At 43.2% G+C, this 21,474-nt stretch overlaps 2 protein-coding genes across 11 annotated transcripts in view; one reads left to right on the top strand and one right to left on the bottom strand.

The window, feature by feature from the left end:
- Nucleotides 1–13,264, top strand: part of gpatch8 (G patch domain containing 8) — a 28,129-nt gene extending 14,865 nt beyond the window's left edge. For 3 of the 10 annotated variants that reach the window (XM_035180234.2, XM_035180235.2, XM_035180236.2), the window contains 5 exons: nt 6,645–6,712; nt 7,259–7,345; nt 7,513–7,656; nt 7,777–7,907; nt 8,161–13,264. In XM_035180234.2, coding sequence (XP_035036125.2) covers nt 6,645–6,712; nt 7,259–7,345; nt 7,513–7,656; nt 7,777–7,907; nt 8,161–12,103 — 4,373 coding nt within the window. In that variant the 3' untranslated portion in view covers nt 12,104–13,264. Of the gene's footprint in view, nt 1–1,235; nt 6,713–7,258; nt 7,346–7,512; nt 7,657–7,776; nt 7,908–8,160 lie in introns of all 10 variants that reach the window. The other 7 variants (XM_035180240.2, XM_035180242.2, XM_035180237.2 and 4 more) reach the window with 4 other exon arrangements.
- A 677-nt stretch (nt 13,265–13,941) lies between these two features.
- Nucleotides 13,942–20,099, bottom strand: gosr2 (golgi SNAP receptor complex member 2). The gene is made up of 6 exons (XM_035180244.2): nt 19,893–20,099; nt 19,658–19,722; nt 17,244–17,352; nt 16,041–16,173; nt 15,742–15,882; nt 13,942–15,274 (listed from the first exon to the last, which is right to left on the bottom strand). Exons 1-6 carry the CDS (start codon nt 19,919–19,921, stop codon nt 15,113–15,115), a joined length of 639 nt encoding a protein of 212 aa, XP_035036135.1. The 5' UTR covers nt 19,922–20,099; the 3' UTR covers nt 13,942–15,112.
- Nucleotides 20,100–21,474: the final 1,375 nt, after the last annotated feature.

Below are 21,474 nucleotides of genomic sequence, written 5' to 3' on the forward strand. Positions count from 1 at the left end.
ACTCCGCTGGTCAACAAGAGATTCTGCTCCTCTGCCCTTTTTCGAATCACTCGCACTTAGAGCTGATCTTTATAAAAACCTGCTGAATTAATATTTATGTTCCTGGATACACAGGGCGTCGCTTCTTCTGCAACAAAGATTGTGGTTAAAAATGATGCAGCGGTGGGACATCGCTAAAAGAATTTACGTAAGAGAAAATATGAATTGATTATGTTCTGTCTCTGCATCGATTTAGAGTCGTGCATGTCCGCATTGCGATGCATCGAAAAATCTATTAATTTGCCCACCTCTACTAGTCTATATTGCAACATACAATAATATAGATGGTCTTTCAGAGCAGGTGGTCCTAATATCTCCTTAATTTAACAGATAAATCTGCACGGTTTTGTTTTACTGTGGTCTGAGTAAATGGTGAATCGTAAAATCTGATTTATTTACCACAGTTTGGACGTGGTCGTTCAGTTGGGCATTGCTGTAAACTGCTCGTATCTGTACTCGTATGTGAACTCCACATTTAGACACTAAAATGTTGATTATGTATTGGTGAGCTTCCAGAGACACACAGATCCGATGACTGGCTGTTAAACTGTGTCGTTGCTGCTCCAGCACCTCTCCCTCATGTGCATATATGGCCTTGCTTCCTTGTGTCATCTCCGAGGTATTCTCAGCTTGACTGTGGCCAGGGACCAGAGTAGACCAGGAAGCTGCTTCATTCTGGGCAGTGTGCATGGAGGCTAACAACACTGCAGAAATTTCTGAGCGTAGCATTCAGTGTCCATCGTTGTTTATTTCCATGTGGCCTTGGACAGCTGAATAGCTATCTGTTTGATGTGATAAGAATGTGTGCTTTGTGTGGCTGAGAGAACAAGTTGCAGGAGCTGACTGTGCTTGTTTTTGCCGCTGGCACCACTGACGTGGTTATATAAGCATCCTGCTTTGTGGGCAGATGAGACTGCGGCAAAGTGTCCAGTTGTTGTGTAGGAATTAATGACCCGGTGTTGGAACCCACTATCTCTGTTCAAATTTACTAAGGAGTCGGCTTATAGCACAGTTGCACCCTTATATCTCACTACGTCTGCTGGATAATAATTATTATCTTACTCTCCTTTCCTGTCCTCTTTCCAGAAGAGAAGGTTTTTGAAATCTGAAGTGAAAGCATTGTGTCCCCTTTTTAAGTTTTTCACTGTATTGACTTTGTTCTTATTCTTCTTTTGTCCTTTTTGCCCCTTTTTTAGGTAAGGTTTGTTGGATCCCCTCTGTATGTCATGTGTGTGTGCGAGTGTGGGTGTGTTTTCTTTCTCCCACTCTGCCGTTGACCTCAATGTAACACCCTTTTACAGTGTACTGTAGGCTAATGGCCTCTGTCAGCTTCTTCCTCTTTGCTGCATAATCACTAAACCTTTATTTCAATCTGCTCGAGAGTAAAATGCTTCGATTTAAACCAAGAACAAAAATCTCTTTTGAATCGAGGTAGATGTAGGAAGCCATGATTCCATCAAATCCCTTAGAATCATCATCTCCACGTATTTTAGATTTGTTTTTCCTCTTTGAGTTTCCGTGGCTGCTGTCGGGTATCTGATTGGCTGTAACCACGGCTCAGACTTTGAATGGCTTGCAGAGTAGACACGTTTTCCCCCGTCTGCTTGTTTGCCTGTTTCTACCTCCAAACCTGTTAAACTTGTGTGAATGTGTGTGGTCATTATGTGGGACTGAGACACATGTGTGTTTGTGGATGTGTGTGTCTGTTACTGACCGGGCCATAGAGTCAACTTACAGGGAAAACCTCACCACCCTTCTACACCCGAAGTCTCTGTCCCCATGGTTACACTCCCATCCTCCCCCTGTTTATTTGCTCCTCCTGCACAGCATGTTTGTCCCAGAGGTGCACAATTGCCTGCCCCAGACTGTCACTCACCTGGGTCTTTAAGCAGTGGTGGAGGTAACGCACTGAACTCCCACTTTCACAGTCCAAACGGCTGCACAGTTCACATTTTTAAGTGTACTTTGGTTAAAAATTGCAATGCAGAACCTGCTCTAAGCACTGCTTAAAGCCTTGCTGGCTACTTCCTCAGATACATTTTATGTGTGTGTTATATGTCCACTTTTTGTGGGGTTAAGCACATCCCCAAACAAGCTTTGTGGCTTTAGGCTAGGGAGGAAATGAAGGAATCTCAGGGAGAATTACTAACTGGGCTGACAAGCGTTTGCAAAGCAAAAAGCTCAAAGGGGGAAAATGGTGGTTGTCCCTAGAGGTACTTATCATCTCATCTCAATATATTTGACCAAGTTTAAAAAGGCTTAAATGTTTCCCTGTACCACGCACTGTAAAAGTAGAGGTAAGCTTTGATTCACATTTTTTGTTAAATGATGCAACTCCTTTCTTCCGTTATCTGTACGACTTGAGGTACCATCAGTTTTTTATCACTCCCTCACCCAGTACAGCTCCTCCAAAAGTTTTTACTTTATGGGTTTCTTTGGCTCGGCTAAGGTAAAAAATAAAAAAAAAAGTCATTAGTGGTGTAACGGACCACGGTTGATCAGTTCGGAATGCATGTGAATTGCAGATTAATGACAAAGTTTACATATTGTTTTAAAGTACAGTTTGTCGCTTGCACTTTTTAAAGTAATGATAGCATAAATCTCAATCCAGAGATGCAGTTAAATCAAAGTAGTAACATTTAAGTCACATGTATGGGAGCATTTAGGCTTCCCAGTTAAATCTACAGGGACCAGCCCTTTAAAAACAGTGTTTTCCACAAAATTGATTCAGTCTGTGGGGGTAGCGCTGGTGCACCTGCACTCGCTCACAGTTTGCTCTCTTGTGCAACAGAGGACGAATGACAAGTGTACAGACTAGAGAGTAAAAAGAGTAGTTCTCTTGTGTGAGAGAACAACAGTGTATGCCATTCGTGGTTATGCAAACAGCTGCAGCTGAAACTATGACGTCTCACTGCGTGTAGGGTAAAAACTGGCTGGGCGATACGGAAAAAAATCTTATAAAGATCATTTTTTTCCACATCACTCGATTTCGATATATATCACGATATAAATCAAATCACTATTTCTGCCATATCTAATTCAGATGGTAAAAAAGATTAGTGGTATTACCTCTTTGTGGAAACTTTCTACACAATTTTGCAGTGCACGCTTCTCTGCTTCATGTCGGACTTTAAATACCCAAAATATCTCCACTCTACCGAATTCTTCTGACCCTTCTTTTCAGCAATGTCCTCGTCTTTTGAGCCTTGGGCTGTGTACGTTGGGGAGTGTTCTTCGGTAACGCTGTCGCTCAAGTTTTGGTTAAAATTTTCTGTCGTCATTTTCTCTTTTATGTCACTCCCACTCCGGGCGTGCTGTTGTGCACAGCGGCTGTAGCCAAAACAGTAGCACGTGTGCTGCTGCTACTCCTACGCTCTGTGTTGTGTGCGTTGCGCGGCGCTATTCTCATTATCATTGGCTGTTCGTGTTGTTTGTCAAAACATACATGGAATGAGTTATATCGACGTTGTATCGACCATGTCTTGTATTTCTATCGAGGAATTGTTATTTCGCGATAACTATCTTTATCGTTTTATCGCCCAGCCCTATGTGGCGGTATAAATTGGAAGTTGGCGGACCACCACAGTCTAGATAATAAATGGGGAAACACTGAAGACAAAACAATAACTTAAGTTATTTTTTATTTACTGTCATGTTGCAATTTAATATTAAGTATATTGTTTTAAAACTTGATTTAGACATTGACGCCTAGAGTGTATAAAAGTTCTTTAATAAAAAAATCTATTTATATTTGTCTCCCTTTTTTGTTCCATTAGTAAAAAAAATGATCCGATCCTTGACTAAAAACCATGATCTGATCCGAACTGTGAGTTTTGAGCTCCGTTGCACTGCTACTAGTTAAATACATCTGTATTTTGCTTTGCTAATACAAGGATATATGACGTTTGGTATACTTTGTAAGGGGTGGTTGTTTGGTTTCCTGGGGGCATACTGTGGTTGAGAGAGAAAGATGATGCCAGGTTTAGGGGCCTGGGCACTGGGACCAGTGGTTGGAAGAGAGTGGTGAGAGGAAATCCCTGTAAGCACTTAGCCCTGAGTAAAGAGATGAGGGGGGTGGGGGGTGACACACTGAAGCCCCTCTGGTAATAAACCCCCCTTAACCCCACAATCACACTCCCAACCCTACCCTCCCTTCTCTATGTGCCTCAATCTTCCTGCTTAACCAATTGGTGTTTCTTTTTTACAGCGATTTGATCCTGCCCATGTTGTGCTGATGGTAAACTTAGTGGTAAATGTTATTTTATCCCCCAATTGAATTGTTTTCTTTTTAAAATTTCTTTTAATTTCTCCCATTTGTTTTTTGTTTTCCTCTCATCAGACCACCAATGCTACATAGGCTTTCAATTCTTTCTGTATTAGTCCTCATTCTGCTGCTTGTATATTATCATGCATATGTATTACTCTTAGAACATTGTCATTTTGTTTGTTTTCAGTTTTTTTTAAACCTTGTGATTCACACCCTGTGATTTAGATGCACATTGTTTTTGTCTGGTCCCTTTGTTTTCCACTGGAATGGGTAATGTGGAAGTTTTGTCACTGTGTTTTAAAAATTGGTGATAGTTTGGGATGAGTGTAATTGTTCATTAATCTTTAATTCTTGGCCTGACTTGTGACTCCTTTCAGACAGACCACTGCAGTGGCTGACTAACAGACCAAACCCTGTTTTTGGTTTCACTTCTCTACTGCTGTTAGGCAAATTGCATGAACACACATGTCTATCAGTAGATAGTCTTGTGATCTACAAATCACACAATCTCCTCACCTCCTTTGTGGAATAAGGCCTCCACAATCACGTTGTCAGTAAGTGTTAGGCCATAGCAGCTGACAGACACTGCAGTGGGACTGAGAGTCCAGGCAGGCCTCTATATGTTACAATGCCCATGCATCTATGATTTCAGAATTAATATGTCATTGGGCTGTGATGACTAAATTATTCAAGGAAACCACAGATATTTACCTGTAGTAACATTCTTACCCTTCTCTGTCCAGGAAGGTAAGAATGTGCCTGATAGTAGCCTCATTTGAAGTAATAAATTAAAAGTTTGAAAGCCTTCAAATGCATACATATTTAATGCATTTTGTCTGTGGACGTGTTTTGCCTAAAAATATTGCTTTGACAGGACAATGACACATCTATAGAATTTTTCCTCAATACTTGAGAAAACCTTAATTATCACAAGAATTAAACCTAAATTGTTAATTTCTAATCCCAGTGTTCACAGCTATTCCATATGCCCAATGGTATACATCGAAAATTGATTCATGGAGAAAAAAAAACCCCTAACTTGAATATGTGGAAGGAAAAAAAACTGAAACCAAACTGAATTGATAATCACTATCAGTAAAATGGATTATTGTATCTGGCTGGCAACAGGAGCAGCAGACTAGTCCAAATTCTTCTTTTATGCCTTTTTGTTTTGAGATTCCCGTGTCTGTCTGTCTGTCCTTCCCTTCCTTCTCCTCCTACCCATATCCATGTTTTACCAGGTAAGTATCCCCCATCCCTTGCACTGTCACCATGGCGATACCTGGCCTGTGACGTCACTCTGCTGTAGTTCAGTGCTTGTGTCCTTTTTTAATTTTACTCTTGTCTTTATCTCTGCTTTGTTTGGCTGATTATGAGTGGATTAAGCAGTTCTGTGTCAATCTCCAAAGTAGTTTTGATTTTTTTATATATTTTAATGTTTCATTCTGTTTTTTGTTTTTTTTGGTTGTCTTTGGTTTGTTTTATTTTTCTACAGTTAATTTCCTTCTGATCTAGCTCTTTTCACAGCTTACATAACATAGCTTAAGCAAACAAAGGGAAAAATCTTAAAGCTCCAGTCTTGATGAGGAAGGGGCTCTGGGACAAGGGGGAACCGATTTGAACCTTGGGACAGTTAAATGGTCTTTCAGGGGTCAGCCAGCCCGCACACAGTGCAGAAAGAGATGATGCAATAGGCCTTAGATAATATTAGGAGGCTTTGTTCCCCCTCACGGAGGATGTCGCAGTGGCACTCGGTGAGCTCAGCTGTGCTGGCAGCTGCTGCCACTGCAACTCCCTTCAGACACACACACATGCAAACACACACCACCCACCGCAGTCCTTCAAGCTGTATCGTCCTTGATAAACTTGGCATTCTGATTTAACAGGACTGCTGCAATGAACGGGTGGAGGAGGGGTACTGGGCAGAGTAACTATACTGAAAAGATATACAAACAGATCGGCTTGTAGCTGACTAGCTTATTTCAAGTGAACTTTATCTTTTTCCTGTAAGACATGTAGCCAAACAACCCTGATGCCCTTGACCTCATCTAATTCAACAAGACAACAGTAAAGTGCAGCTAATTTGAATTATTCAAATGCTAATCAGCAGCCAGGACAAATGAAACGCATAGGGTAAATTGGTATGTACTTGGTGGCTGCAGTAAGCTGTGAGAATGGCTGGTGTTTGGTTCACTGTAGCTTTCTGGTCTCTTTGCACTTCAAGGCAAAATTCTCTAACCCCAGCACCCTATGCTCTAAAAGCAGGCTGTCTCCGAGCTGACCCTCCGTCCCAGCCTCAAAAACTCACCTCGTCCTTTCTCTGTCTCTTCTCCCTCAGGACGCACCGACCCTGTGCCCATTATCCTCAAATATGATGTCATGGGGATGGGACGGATGGAGATGGAGGTGAGATTGAAATATTTTTTTATATTAAAGTTTATTCATCATGGTATTAAAAAGTCTTAAATTTAAATTGTTTAAACTTGCAGAAATGAAAAGATCTTGATTGCAGTGTGTGGAGCCTTGACCTCAAAACGCTATTTGTCAAACAGGACTTGAAACAGAAAACACAGTATGAAAAATGATATAGTAAATATGCATATGGTTCATATCTGTTGCCTCTGAGGTTTCTGCAAGTTCCAGCTCTTGCTTTCAATTAAATAGCATTCGAGGGTTTGAGCTTCAATGACCAGATGCTCCTACAATCCCTCACATCTTAACGATCAACTATCTGTGTACATCCGAAACTCGAACAAAAACTCAAGCAAGACAAACTGGTATTTCCACAGCTCCTGTGACCTACAAGTGTTACAGTTCAGGAAAGACTGACACCATGGAATAATAGATTAACAGCTGTTGAATACATACAGTATAAGATGAATTAGGACTGCTGCCGTTGCTTGAGAAGGGTTTTGTGTAATGTGTAGTAATTGCTCCGTTTGTCCTTTTTAGCTGGACTATGCAGAGGACGCCACAGAGAAGAGAAGAGTCCTGGAAGTTGAGAAGGAGGATACAGAGGAACTGCGTCAAAAATACAAGGTGAGGCCGTTCAGCCTTTTGTCATTCTAGTATCATGCTTGTATGTATTTGGTTCCTGTGTACACCCATGTAAATGTGGAAGGTGACCACTGCAAAGTGACTGTATTTTTAAAAATCATTTCAAGATTCATTTACTCATTCCCTCCTTTATTTTCCACCTACTTTAGGACCAGGTGGAAAAGGAGAAAGCCATTGCAAAGGCTCTGGAGGACCTGAGAGCCAACTTCTACTGTGAGCTATGTGACAAACAGTACACCAAGCACCAGGAATTTGACAACCACATTAACTCTTATGACCACGCTCACAAGCAGGTACTGTCGACTGTCAATTTGTGTACTTTTAATGCATCTCTTTTACCTTGAAACATGGTGAGATTTTGACATGCTTTGTTTCTACCTGTCTTGTCTTTGTCTTGCTTTTATGTATCGCAGAGGCTTAAAGAGCTGAAGCAGAGAGAATTTGCTCGTAATGTGTCCTCACGTTCACGAAAGGGTGGAAAGAAGCAAGAAAAAATGCTACGCCGATTACACGAGCTGGCTGAGCAGAGGAAACTCCAGGATCGGTAAGAATTTATTCTCGCAGTGCCCTCTGCTGGCTGGATAATGGCACAGTCTGTTAAGCTTATGAGACCACATATTAAATCAAAACATAAAGATGTATTTATTATTTTAACAAGTGTTACCCACTGTAGGTCAAAACCGTATGTCTGGAGGACATGTTTCCCAAAATAGAAACAAAGATTTGTCAGAGCCCCTTATCTCTTTAGTTGGAAACATTGATCCCCATCTCATTGGTTACATGCTTCTTTGTTTCAGTACTCCAGGAAGTGGGCCCATGTTCAAAACGACCACAGTGGCTGTGGACGGAGAGAAGGCAGAAGATGGTGACAACATGATGCCCGAGAACCCTGCTTTGACAGATGGTGCCCTGGAAGGATCACCGACAGAAAAAAGTGGGCAAACCTCCCCGAAGCCTGGCCCAGCCATCAGCTTCTCTCTAGGAAAGAACAGCTCCTCATCCCCGACCCCAAGTGGTTCGTCAAAAGTCAGTGTTTCCTTCTCTTTTGCAAAGAAAGCTCCAGTGAAGCTGGACACGGTGGCTGCAGTGTTTGCTGATCATGGTGAGGAGGCTATGGAGGAAGACGAGAACCAGGAAGGGGAAAAGACAGCAGAACAAGAGGAGACGTCTGGCTGCGGAACAGAAAGCCCCAAGGGAATATCAATAGGGGTTGAAGTAGCAGAGGTTGGTGGTCCGGCAGGGACGGAAGAGGTGGAGCAGCCCGACGATGGAGGCTCTCTAGCCTCCACACTCAACAAACTGAAGATGATGATGAAAAAAGAGGAAGGATATGCTGGACAGGAGCCTGAGTACTATCACTATGTACCTCCAGCTCACTGCCGGGTAAAACCTCACTTTCAGTTTTTGCTGTTCATGAAGGCCACTGATCAGTCTCAGATCAAAGAAGAAGAAGAAGATGAAGAAGAAGAAGAAGATGAAGAAGAAGATGATGATGATGAGGAAGAGGAAGAGGGGCCAGAGGAAAAAAAGGGTGAAGATTGTCCTGAACAGACAGAATCCAATGTTGCAGATTGTAAGACTGATCAAGAACAAGTTCATGAACAAGATCAAGAACAAGGAGATGCCCCTCCAGCTCCTGACCCAGACCCAACTCCTCTTTCGCCTAAAGTGCAGACAGAGGATGTTTCTTCATGCGCAGTAGACACAGCTACTATGGTACCCACAGCTACTATGGTACCCACTTCACCTACACAAAAACCAGAGAGCACACAGGAAATTCCGGATTCAAATTCAGGCCCTAAAATCCCCACTGGACCCTTCTTCCCAGTTCTTAGCAAAGATGAAAGCACGACCCTGCAGTGGCCCTCTGAGCTCCTCGAATTTACAAAAGCTCAGCCTTCCCTGTCTTACAGTTGTAATCCCCTCTACTTTGACTTCAAGCTATCCCGCAACAAAGGAGCGCGTGGTGGTAAAGCAGCAAAGTCCTCTAAGCCTGAAGAATCTGATGACAAGGGACAAGAGGTAGCGACCTCAACAGCGGAAGTAGATTCAACGACTAAACCTGGGACCAGCACTGACAAAGATAAGCCATTGACGAAGGGAGAACCTGGTAAATCAGAAGGTGATCAGCAAAAGCCTGCAACTGGCAGCAGTAGTGTCAAGAAAAAAAAGAAAAAGAAGAAGCATAAGAAGTCTGCGAAGCACTCAAAACACAAAGAAAAAGCAGCAGCAGCAGAAGGTGCTGAAGGGGAGACGGAGGCAACACAAGAAAAGCCCAAAAAGAAGAAAAAACACAAACGGAAGAAGAGCAAAAACAAAGCTCCTGATCAGGATGAGGCAACAGGTGCCGAAAAAGATAAAGCAAAACCAAAGTCAGAAGATAAAGCTGTTTCCTCCTCCGTTCAGCTGACACCTGCAGGGGGAGGAGCTACAGGAAATACAAGAGTTGAGCTGGGGAAGAGGAAACGTGCTACTAAGGAAGTGCCTTCCAAGTCTGGAGCTGAGGAGGGAGGAACCAGAAAAGGTACCGATAAGGCCAACGCCTCAGAGGAGCACAGTGCCCCCAAGAGACAAAAGACTGACTCCAGTGCATCTCAAAGTGCCTCCTGCTCCACCTCAGCCAAGAAGAGTCCTGGTCCAGGTAGACCCCCTAGCAGTGAGAGTGAAGAAGAAGGCGGCTCAAACACTCAGCGCTCTCGTCATCACAGGTCAAGTCCCCGGGAACAACGCCGCCACCGTAGTGAGGAATCGGGGCGGTCCCGTAGTCGTTCATCAAGACGAGGGGATAGACGGGGCAGCAGTCGTCGGCACCATCGTGGCCAAACCTCCCACAGTCACTCTTACTCCAGCAGCTCGGAGCGCTCCTCAGCAGGCAGCAGTGCCTACAGCCACCGTAGCCGCAGCTACTCTGACAGCTACAGTGACTACAGCAAAGAGGGGCGCAGACGGCGGCGGTCTAAGCGTTCATCAGAGTCAGAGTACGAGCGGAGAGGTAGCCGAGGGCGCAGACGATCTAGGAGACACCAGTCCTCCTCTTCTTCCTCAGATGACTCCCGCTCACGTTCACGCAGCTACAGCCGCAGAAAAAGGCACCGACGGCACCATCGGAGCAGTTCGAGAAGCTCCAGCAGCTGGAGCCGCAGCACCAGCGCAAGATCCAGGAGGCGCAGCTACAGCCGAAGCCACAGCTCAGCCAGCCGCTCCTCCAGCTCCGCCAAAGTCTCCCCTCAACGACGAGGCCCTAGGGGTCGAGGTGACAGTGACGCACAACGCAGAGACTTTAACCGCTCAAACATCTACCGCTCCCAGTCTCCACGTTCATCTTCATCACGAGGCCTTATCCGCAACACCCATTCATCCAGCTCACAGGCTCTGAGGCCTGGAGGATCCAGAGATGCAGGGGAACAGAAAAACTCCCTGACAGCACGGCAACTTCTGGAGAAGATTCAGTCTAAAAAAAGTTCAAATGATTCTGGCACTGGAACAAAAACTGGTCTCAAGATTAAAGACCCCCCTCAGGGCTACTTTGGCCCAAAACTACCCCCGACCCTGGGAAGTAAAGCCCTGCTTCCACTTTTTGGTAAACTGCAGGCAGGAAAGAAACCAGTGATTCCTTTAACCAGACCAGATGAGGGAGAGAAATCAGGAATGGGGAAGGGCTCTGAGGCTGAGAGAGAAGTTATCCTGGTAGAGCCTATAAGAGAGTTCCCTCCTCCACCACCACCTCCAGCTCCACCAGTCCAAAAGGTTGAGGAGGCTCCACAGAGCACAGTGGTACATGAGGAGACGCAGCAGCCCACTACAGAAGCCCAAGTGCACCAAGAACCCCGGCCATTGTTCGAACAGGAGCCTTCCATAATGATGCCTCAGTACCAAGCAGATTCAGGACAGGACCCCTCACAGAACCCCATGATGGAGTCCCTCATGCCAGAAATGCAGCAGCAGCCCCCAATGCATGCCTACCCTGCTTATCCACCACCCAACCTGGAGGAGGACTGCATGGAGGCAGAGGAGGACGGACTGGCTCCTCTGGAGAGTCAGCCCATTACGTTCACACCGGAGGAGATGGAGAAATACGGCAAGCTACAGCAGGCTGCACAACAACATATCCAGCAGCAGCTTTTAGCCAAGCAGGTCAAGACGTTTCCCTCCGCAGCCGCCGCCGCGGCAGCAGCTGCCAACATGGCCCCGGCTCCCCCTCCGCAAGCTCTGCAGCAGATCCACATTCAGCAGCCAACTATGTCCCTAGCCTCCGGCACATCAATCACCACAGTGCAACACGCCATCCTGCAGCACCATGCTGCCGCTGCTGCCGCCATGGGCTTACACCCAGGACATCATCATCACCACCACCACCCACACCCGGCACATGCCCAGTTGGCGCAGGTACATCACATTCCCCAGCACCACCTCACCCCCATCTCCCTCTCTCAATTCGGCCACTCTCTGGGTCACTCTCTGGGTCACTCTCTGGGACACTCACTGGGACACGCTGGGCTGATTCCTGCACACCCGACAGCCTTCCTCTCTGGTCAGCCCATACATATTATCCCTGCTTCTGCACTTCACCACTCCCCTTTAGCTCTGCACCATGTCCCACACGCAGCCCTCTACCCCACACTCTTCTCACCTCGGCCCTCACAGGCCGCTGCAGCAGCAGCAGCTCTCCAGCTCCACCCACTGCTACACCCAATCTTTTCTGGGCAGGACCTCCAGCACCCACCTAACCATGGCTCTTGAGTAATTCTGAAAGTGAAGGAGTTAAATCACAGCTCTGGTGGAAAGACTTTTTTTTCTGATGAAGTCAGACTTGCAGTCAGTGTAACAAGATGCTTGTCAAACCACCGTTTTACAGGCCCACACAGTGCAGTAAGTTGTAGCCACAAAGTGGTGCTGCTTGTGTTGGCTTTAAAATTGACACTAAGACTTTTCTCATGGTTTTCCCTGTACTTTTAAAGGCAGGAGGTCAATTTGAAGCGATATTCCATGTAGGGGGAATATTAACACGAACCAATTTGTTTGAATGACGAAACAGAGAAACCACTGGAGTTTTGTTATTTGTTTTCCATATAAACATATTATGATCACAGTTTTTGCTTATATTGGTAGCCAAAGAGAGATGTAATGGCTGAGGCTATAAGCAGATAGGTCAGAGGAGGAAGCGGAGGAGGTCAAACAGCTTAGTCTGTAATGTAATTTTCATAGTGATGATGCTTTTTTTTGTTCTCATACGACTACTCGCTTTCTATTGGATCCCTGGTCTCTAAATAATTTGTAATGCAGTAACTTGTACATATATCAGTGTGTAATGTGAAGAATCCCACCAATGATGACCATATGTGATTATAGCTACGATGTCCAAATCAGCATGACATTGTCATTTAGGCCCCCCTCTCCCTCTCAAGGGGAAAAGTAACACGGGGTTTTTAATATCCCTAATGCTTGGAGGTGAAGATCATGTTCTCTGTGGTGAGGGTACACCTGAATTAATTGCACTGAAACCTGTACATCAAACTGGTGCTTTTGCATCATGTAACAATAAGATTGTAGTATACTGCAATAACTGTATTTTTCTGTTTTTAAATTATTTTCCAAAATGCTCTTCAAAAGAAGGGCTGTGTTTTTTTTTCTTCCTTTTGGTGTAATTTTGTAAATAAAACTGCTGTAGATTAACCTATTAACATTCTAGAGGTTTGAAACTGCTGTGGGGATGTGGGGGGGGGGTGAGCAGGATGGCAAGTTGGATGGAAAATAGACGCCATGTCTTTTTCCAAGGTTATTTCTAAATTACCCCCCGGCTGAGATGGGCTGTGACAGAAAAGGATAGTGATCTGTCAAACAGTAGCAACGCTGTATTTTATAAAGACTTACTCTGTTTCAGCAAATAAAACATTGAGTTCATGTGTTGTTTTTCCATGTTGTAGATAAATGAAATACACACTTGATCTAAACACTGACTATCTTTACATGATCCAGCTACCGACCTCATTCTGAATGAGACGATTTGATGATATTTACACGAGTTGCTAGTACAATACCCCATTCATATTCCTGTCTATCATGCCACTTGTTTACACTGGAACCCAGAGTTTGTGTTGTCAAGCAGTTGGTAACTGCTCTATGTTGAAAAATACTTTGAAAACTCCAAAAGGAAGTTATATGATTAAGATGTATACATGTATAATGCGACTAAAGTGTAGAGTACTCCATATTTCTTGATTAGAGGAATACCTATTCAGAGAATACTGTTTACATGGCAGTGTCTAATACAGCATGTTAATCGGATTAATATCTGAATATTGGTGTCCATGTAAATGTGTCTCCAGTCTCAAAACTGGGAGTAAGAGATGAGACGTTTGTCACATTCATCTGGGTCATAGGCCCTGCATAGGTCAGTGTTGAATATGAAACACTAGATGGTGCCCTAGTTTCCTGGAATAGACGTGTGAAAGCAGTAAATCCACAGCATGTGTGCACCCTGGTGTTCACACCCCCTGGTTTCCCATAGTGTTGCTTACACTGAAAAAGACAACTCCTATAAATAACTAATGTTAATAACGCATTAATTAGATACAAAGGAAATGGAAAATGTTTTATTCTAGTAAGAGAATTAAATGACTCACATAGTGAGCCTAGACAGGCATGAATCCAAGAGAAGGTACATAACAATTATAAAATATCGGCTGCTTCCATCACTTTTCTCAACAGATGTTTGTGACCATCTGGCGCTTAAGATACAGTTGCCACTTGATTAGGTTCACTTAGCTCGACTAAATACAGTCTGATGCATCAGTCCTGCAGGGAATCTTAACTTCATGAAGGTTATAATGTTAAAGTTTTGTTACCTCTGCCAAGGAGGTTATGTTTCCATTGCTATTTATGTATTTGTCAGTAGGATTACTCTAAAACAACTTAAATTGTGGAGGGGTGGGGAATGACACAAAGGAAGAATCCATTAAATTTTGGAGCGGATCCAAAAACTTTTCTTTAATGGATCCTCTGAATGTTCTAGTTGAAACTGTTTAGTTGGTTAAACTGTACGATCATTTTGGAGGCTGTAGATTGAACTGTATTGTGTAACAGAGATTTGCTCTTTTTATGTTAATGAGGGAAGGCTTAATAACACAAACACCTCTGTGTGATGCAATACTGTTCAGAAACTACATCCTAAAAATCATAAAGCCCAATCAACACCTTTTAAAAGACGATTTCAACATTATAACCTTCATTTCAGAACAATTTACTGCAGGATTGTTGCATTTGACTTCATTAGTGAGACATTAAAACAGAAAAAGATTCTCCAGGGAATTTTCTTGAGTTGCGATGTAAAGAAATGGATCATTACGAGTGTTTCCACAGTAATATTTCTATTTCTCTATTGAACTGTGCTTTCCGTGGCAGAATGACACCGACAATATTAGGAACAAAACAAACAGTTTTTCACTTTCACTTTGAAATATCTGGTTGAAGTATTTTTAAGAAACCTTTGTTGTACAGTCACAAGTGATTTCCAGTTCCAGAGTGGTTTTGATAAAAAAAGAAAAAAAGATTATGGTTGTGTGCCAGTAATCTGAGGAAAGCAGCAGAAAGTCCAATGTCCTCTTGTAGGTTCACGTGGAACAAAATACTGTTATAATGGCACAATTTATTTAAAAAAATTACTTTATTTTAATCCATAAAAATTTGCTCTGCCACACTTCATATCATAAGGGACAATGCGCTGCAGAAATGTCCACAGCCGATGGACGGTCAGCCCAGGTATCTGATCACCAGGAATATGAAGATGCAGGTCAGCAGCATTCCTCCGATCATGATTAACTTATCTTGGGTGGCTCGCCTTTCTATGAGTCTCATCACTGTGTTTGACAGCCCTAGCATGTTGGCCACGTCCAGCATCTTCTTATGGGTCCCCTGTGTGGAGACGGAACAGCAACGATCACGTGTTAGATTTAAGATACAACAGCCAGAAACACACATACACATTGTTTTGGAAGACAAAGGCATTACATGACGACACGGTAATTATCTTCGCCAATTCATCGGATTAAGAGAGACGTCGCGGGCCAACGCCTTCCCTGACGCGCCGCTCCGTCAGAAGTTTCTCATGGCTAGACAACCGGGCCGTGAGTGCTGATCAGCAGACACACCCTGATAAGACGAGGCCTGAAGCAAAACCAGGAAGACCATCTCCTCCCTGGAAACAAGGACTCACCCTCCAGCTGAGCGTACGCACACCAACAATGAGACTATTGTGATCAGTGTAGACTATCAATATCGTTACATCTAATGAATCATGCGTGCTTACTTGACGAAACAAAAAAGAAAAGTCCTCAGCTCTACAGATCTTATCAAATCAAATATAAATCGTACGAACGCACCTTCAACGTGGATCTCTGATCTCTGATACCGTTGAGGATGCTGCTGCCGCTGCCCAGGAGGTCGTCCATGCCTCTGTGTGCGTTGTGCAAATTGGAGTTAAACTGTAGGGTCTCGTCTATGGGGATGGAGGTGTCTGCGTCCTATTGAGTAGGAACAATGACATTTTAATTCCACATTATTCAGCTCAAGACATTTGTACCTAGTTAAGGTGTTTCTAACTTCTCTAGCCACGATCTGAGCGTGTTCAGTTTATTGTCGCTTTTACAGCCCCGTCTCTTCTCGGGTACATTTGACTTACGTTGGTCGTGAAGGTCCGGCTCATGAGGTCCTCCCTCTCTCGGTCCTGGGCCTCTCTGGCGTAGCGTCGGTGCTGGAAATTTTGCAGAGCCGTGCGGAGGTGTTGAACATCGTATTTGAGCTGGTCCACTCGCCTGAAGAGGAGAAAAGAATACAGTACAGATCGTTGAGTCTTACAAAGCAAAGAGTTCAGTTCCCTTTAAAATAGCCTGAAAGGGTATTTAGATTTTTTTAAATTGCACTTACACACGTCTCAAATTAGTTCTAATGGTTTTTGTATTGGACTGCAAGCCTTTGGGAGATGTTACACACCTATAAACTAAAAGTAAGATTGTTTTCAACAGTAGACTGTACTGCAGGTAGATTATTGATCTTTAGCTACAGTAGATAGGAAGATTTTAACAAAACCTTAACTTAATCCAAATATTATTGAATCCATACATTTTCTGCTGCTTATCTGATCATATTAATCTGTTCAGTATTGATAAGCGCAGGCATCACACATGTGGAGGCTTGAGTCCTCCAGCAGAGCTCGGTTCAGAATTTTTTTAATTTGTATTGTTGTTATACAGGTGGTAAGCAGTGACAATAATGTGATTCAAATGTCTACAAATGTAATTACTTAGTTAATAATTGCAGGCCTTAATGTCCCTGTTGGTTTTCTGTGATTATTTGACTGATGAGAAACATGTTAAATTGTTTTCTGAGTGGTGATAAAAAAAGGTCCTTGAAACTCAGCAGGAACCATGACAACCGCTCCCCCGTCTGCTCCATGACACTGCTCATTGCACCACATCTTAATTTTCACTGTTCACGATTGCTCTGGTTGATGAGAACATTTATTTTCCCTTAAACCACTTGCAGCTGGTGTGAAGGGTGTCTCACAGTCTCCCCCATCTCCTGAGCTCCACTCAGGCCCCTCTACAGCGCCGCTGAGATCAGAGAGGAGCTGCAGGATGGGACGGTCTGTGTCCCCTAAGGCCTGTTTACCCAGCTCAGAAATGAATCTTTGCCCAATGCAGCAGGAATGCTGGTGATGACGGGACTTCTGAGGAAATGTTTTCATAGAGCCACGTCGCCACAGGGCAGGACCGGGGCTGCCTGTCTCATCCTCTACACCCTCCCTGTGCCTTTATGAGATATGGCTCGCCCTGCCAGCTCTGGGGCTTTAAGGTCACCATCAATTGACTCGCTCCAAACTCACAATTTGGCGTTCTGACGGCGGTTTAGTGGCTCCTTGCTGGCCAGGATCTCGAGGCGTTCTAAATGGTTGAAGATCTGGTCAGTTCGAGCCTGCAGGTCATTCTCCAACACTTGAAAAAAAAGAGAGGATGCAAAAAATGGCAATCAGGGAAGGAACACACTAAATCATATTAGAGGTGAAACTGATTATTAACAGCCATAACTTAAAATTCTGACATTTGAGATGTTGTAGGCAGCAAGTATTTGGCAGTTTGTGTGAAAAAAAATGAACAAAGATGATGAATCACTTGTCAAAATAGCTGACCCTTTTTTTTTAGATTAACTAATGAATTATCTGACTAATAATCGACATCAGATTTTCTTACACGTCCCTTCTGGACTTTCTGCTTTCCCACCTTCATTCCGTGTTTTTATTGCTGAGACTCTAGGTTTCAGTTCATTCCTGCACATCTGGCCATGTTAAGATCCTTGGCTTTCACCACTGGAATTACCCTCTTTCATTAGTAGGTGTATGACGTTAGCATGCTGCATCCCCCCCTGGCGCTAAAATTCAAGTCAATGTCATATTTCGAAGAAGGAGAAGAGAGGAGGGGGGGTTGTCTACTGCCTGGCTCCCACCATTATCTGGAAGACGCCCTCCCAGCCTCTGTCACGGCACCCACCCCACCGCTTCCTGTCCTGGCACCAGACTCGCCCAGAACCGATCAGGCAGGAACCAACCACAGAAAACAATCAACCAGGGAGACACCGGCCCCTCCTGCAGTCATTATGTCACAGTGGGTAACAGGCAGCCATAACAAAGAGCAAGTTAGGAGCAGAAATTAGGATTTTGAGGGAAGTGGAGTGGAAGTGGTGCCATCAACACTGAGAGAAGTGGGGAGGGGGGTTGAATGTGAGACTCATGAACTTGTGTTTTCCCATCATTATTTCCTTTCTTTGAACAAATAACAGCAACAACAAATAAAGCCGGAGGTTGAGAAACAAAACACAACAATGACATCACAGCGGACGGGAATATAGTACATAAAAATATTGATTTAAGTACAGGTACAGTTTAGTTAGTTAATTTGGATATACTGTGTGTAATCTATTTCAGATACTAACTAGTATGGCACTCAGTGCAGCGCATACCTCTCTACTGTCAACAGTCCCCTTATGAAACCACATTTAAATTCACTAAATATCAGTCCCCTAAATGTATTATTTCACAATGTTAAAGAAAGTGGAAAATATTCCTGGATCCACCCCCTGATCCAGAACTGCACCAAAATTGAATGGGTTCTTTCCTGACCTTGGTGGACAGATGAGGCAGAGGTCAGGGAAGGTGAGCAGGATCAGGGGCTGATTTATTTTCACTTTCTTTAACATTGTGAGATAAGGCGTTTTTCAACATTGTCATAATTTCCCAGGGAATAATTCATGGATCTTGATGAAGATAGCTTTTTTTTTCTTTCTAGAATCACTGGTACCAGCTTCTCTGGTGGGCTCTGTGAATCTTCCTAAGATATTAAACCGATCATCGTTCTGTTGTTGTGTTGCTCAAACAAACAAGCAGTTTGAATTTGAGTTCAGAGTAAGAGTGCTTTTCCCAGGGTTTTCTGTTAGTTAAATCCCTTTTCACACAGACACTACAGACCAATTTGATTAAACACAAGTTAACACCCAATGAGAAAAATGTACTAAATTTCTAACAAATTACTTTTTATCACATTATACAGAACCACTTCATATAGCATGAACCTGGAGCTTTAGCTGTTTATAGTTTGTTGGTGATCAGCAACATGTATGTTAAAAGTTCTCATTATAAGTACTCACTAGCTTCAAGTAGTCTATAATAATGTGTAGTTTGGAAACTGATCATATTTACATTTATAATCTTCATCTGAAAAGTAAATAATCTCAACAAAATGTGGTGTAGTACAACTTTTCAATCTGGGATGCAGTGGTGTTGGAGTATAGCCCATCATGAGTTGAAAATACTCAAGTAAAGTACCTCAAAAATGTTTAGTTACTTTCCACCTCTTCAGCTCAACTCTTTATTTTAAATGAAAAAGACACATATAGTGGCATGTCTATTTTTAATGCAGACCTGGATACAGATGCAGAAATTTAGGGTTTAGGGTTTTTTAGTGTGTGTGTGTGTGTGTGTGCGTGTGTTAATTTTTGGACAATCCAAAGGTCCTCTTGTTATTTTTAACTGCATTTTGGCACATCACTAATTTTCCTTTAACAACATGGTCAGTATTTACAGTCATAGTATTTCAGTGGTGCAGGTTTCTAACAAATGTGTTTTTATCAAATTATACAGAAGCACATGACGTAGAGTGAACCTGGGGCTTTAGCTGTCTGCAGTCAGGTGGACTGCGGTAGTTTGGGTTTATTTCAGGGGGAATAACGGCAGCTCGGACTACTCACAGTGCACCGACTCACGGTCTGTCTTCTCCAGGTTCCCCATCAGAGACTGAACCTCCTGGATGTGCCTGGTTCACAACAGACAAACACACGAAACGTGAGGCATGAACATGAATGATCATCAGTGAACAACAATCCCTCATTTTGAGTTTATTACAGTTAAACCACTCAGCTAGTTTTGTTTTTAGCTAGCTGCCACTAGCTTCTGACATGGTTCCACGGCAGCAGGCGCACTCACTTGTTTGTCTGGTGGTAAAGCGTCTCCATTTTCCCTGAGGTGTTGAAACGCTCCGCGTCCTCTCTTACTTTGTGTCGTGGGTTTATTTACTGCAGCTTTATTCTGACAGGTGGCTGGGCTAGCTGGCTAGCGGCTAGCTAACGGTACAGGATGGTACACGTCATCAGCAGAGCGTTTGTGTACGGAAGTAGGAAAGCGGAAGCTGCGCTGCGTCACAGGACAGAGCAGAGAAGAAAGGTGAAGAGTGCTCACTCCTGGATTTTTTGGGGGCTAACTGAGAACGTGGACTCTGTTTCTTTAGCTTTTTTCGAAGCCGGTAAGTGTTTATGTGTAAAGTGTTTACATCTTACATTAACCTGATCAAAACCCCCTTTTTTTTTCAATGAAAATATATATATGTTGATTAGATATTTTGTCAGCTAATGATCGTTTTCTGAAGATACACCACCTAGTGTCAGTACAGCTCAGTAGCACACAGACAAGAAGCCTGATACAAATTTCCTTGTTTGTATAATTTTATTGATTATTATTGGTTTTAAATCCTAAATGCTGTGATGCACACCACGCTGAACCCCATGCAGACACTGAAACGTGTAATCAAAGCTGGATTCTCCGACCCCCACGACGGGGCCACAAACCCCTCAGTTCTACTCCAATTATGCCAGAGACATGTACCCAGGTCTGATCAAGGTACACAACTGAAGACATGTGACTAACACCCACTAACATCAACTGGTAGTAGGCATTAATTAGTGCGGTAGAACATACAAGGGATATTCACAATCTTGTCCTATATTCAAAAATGTATTTTTGTATAATCCTGATCTTGTAGAGGGACCCTGTGTAAAAATCCAGTCTTAAGACCCTAAATGTTTCAGTTTATGTAGAACTCATTTGTTTTAGCGAAGATCTTAATTTTATTTTCTGTTTGTCATCGATTAACACACCTCGGGAATGGTTGTATCATATCATTAGAAGAGAACTGTAAGTCTTATTATTTTTCTTTAATTGGCACATTATTGATGTCAGCAAATAGTGAAAAATGCCCATAATTAATGCTTGATGCCAAAATATCTTATTCAAAATGATTCTTTCTTTTGTCTTAGCAACAACAGAAAAGTTGCAAATATTCACATTTGAGTTTCTCGAACCAAGTGAATTATTTTTAATTGAAATGATCAGAAATTAATTAATGATTTCAGCTGAAGTGTGCATGTTGGATTTCTGAATACCATGACGATCAATAGAGGTCCAACAACAAATTTCCGCTCTTTTGTCCTCTGGAAGGTTAATCAGACCCATAATCAGACCCATAATGGACACGTCGACATTTCCTTCAGTTCATTGAACTCATGCTAAGCGTCACAAATTTAAATCCCGGCTTCAGGCTACATTTTCCATTGTATTTGATATTCTCTAGAACGTAATAGCTGACAAGTGTAAGATCCTTTCCCCTACTAAAACAAGCTCTGAGAGCATAGAGCATAATCTGTTGACATGTAGACATGTGACAGGAAAGACTCTGGGAAACATGTCCCGGGGGAGATTTTGTCAGCTAGCCCTGACTCAGTCTAATTAGTCC

The sequence above is a fragment of the Hippoglossus stenolepis genome, chromosome 16 (assembly GCF_022539355.2).
Source record: "Hippoglossus stenolepis isolate QCI-W04-F060 chromosome 16, HSTE1.2, whole genome shotgun sequence".
NCBI lineage: Eukaryota > Metazoa > Chordata > Actinopteri > Pleuronectiformes > Pleuronectidae > Hippoglossus > Hippoglossus stenolepis.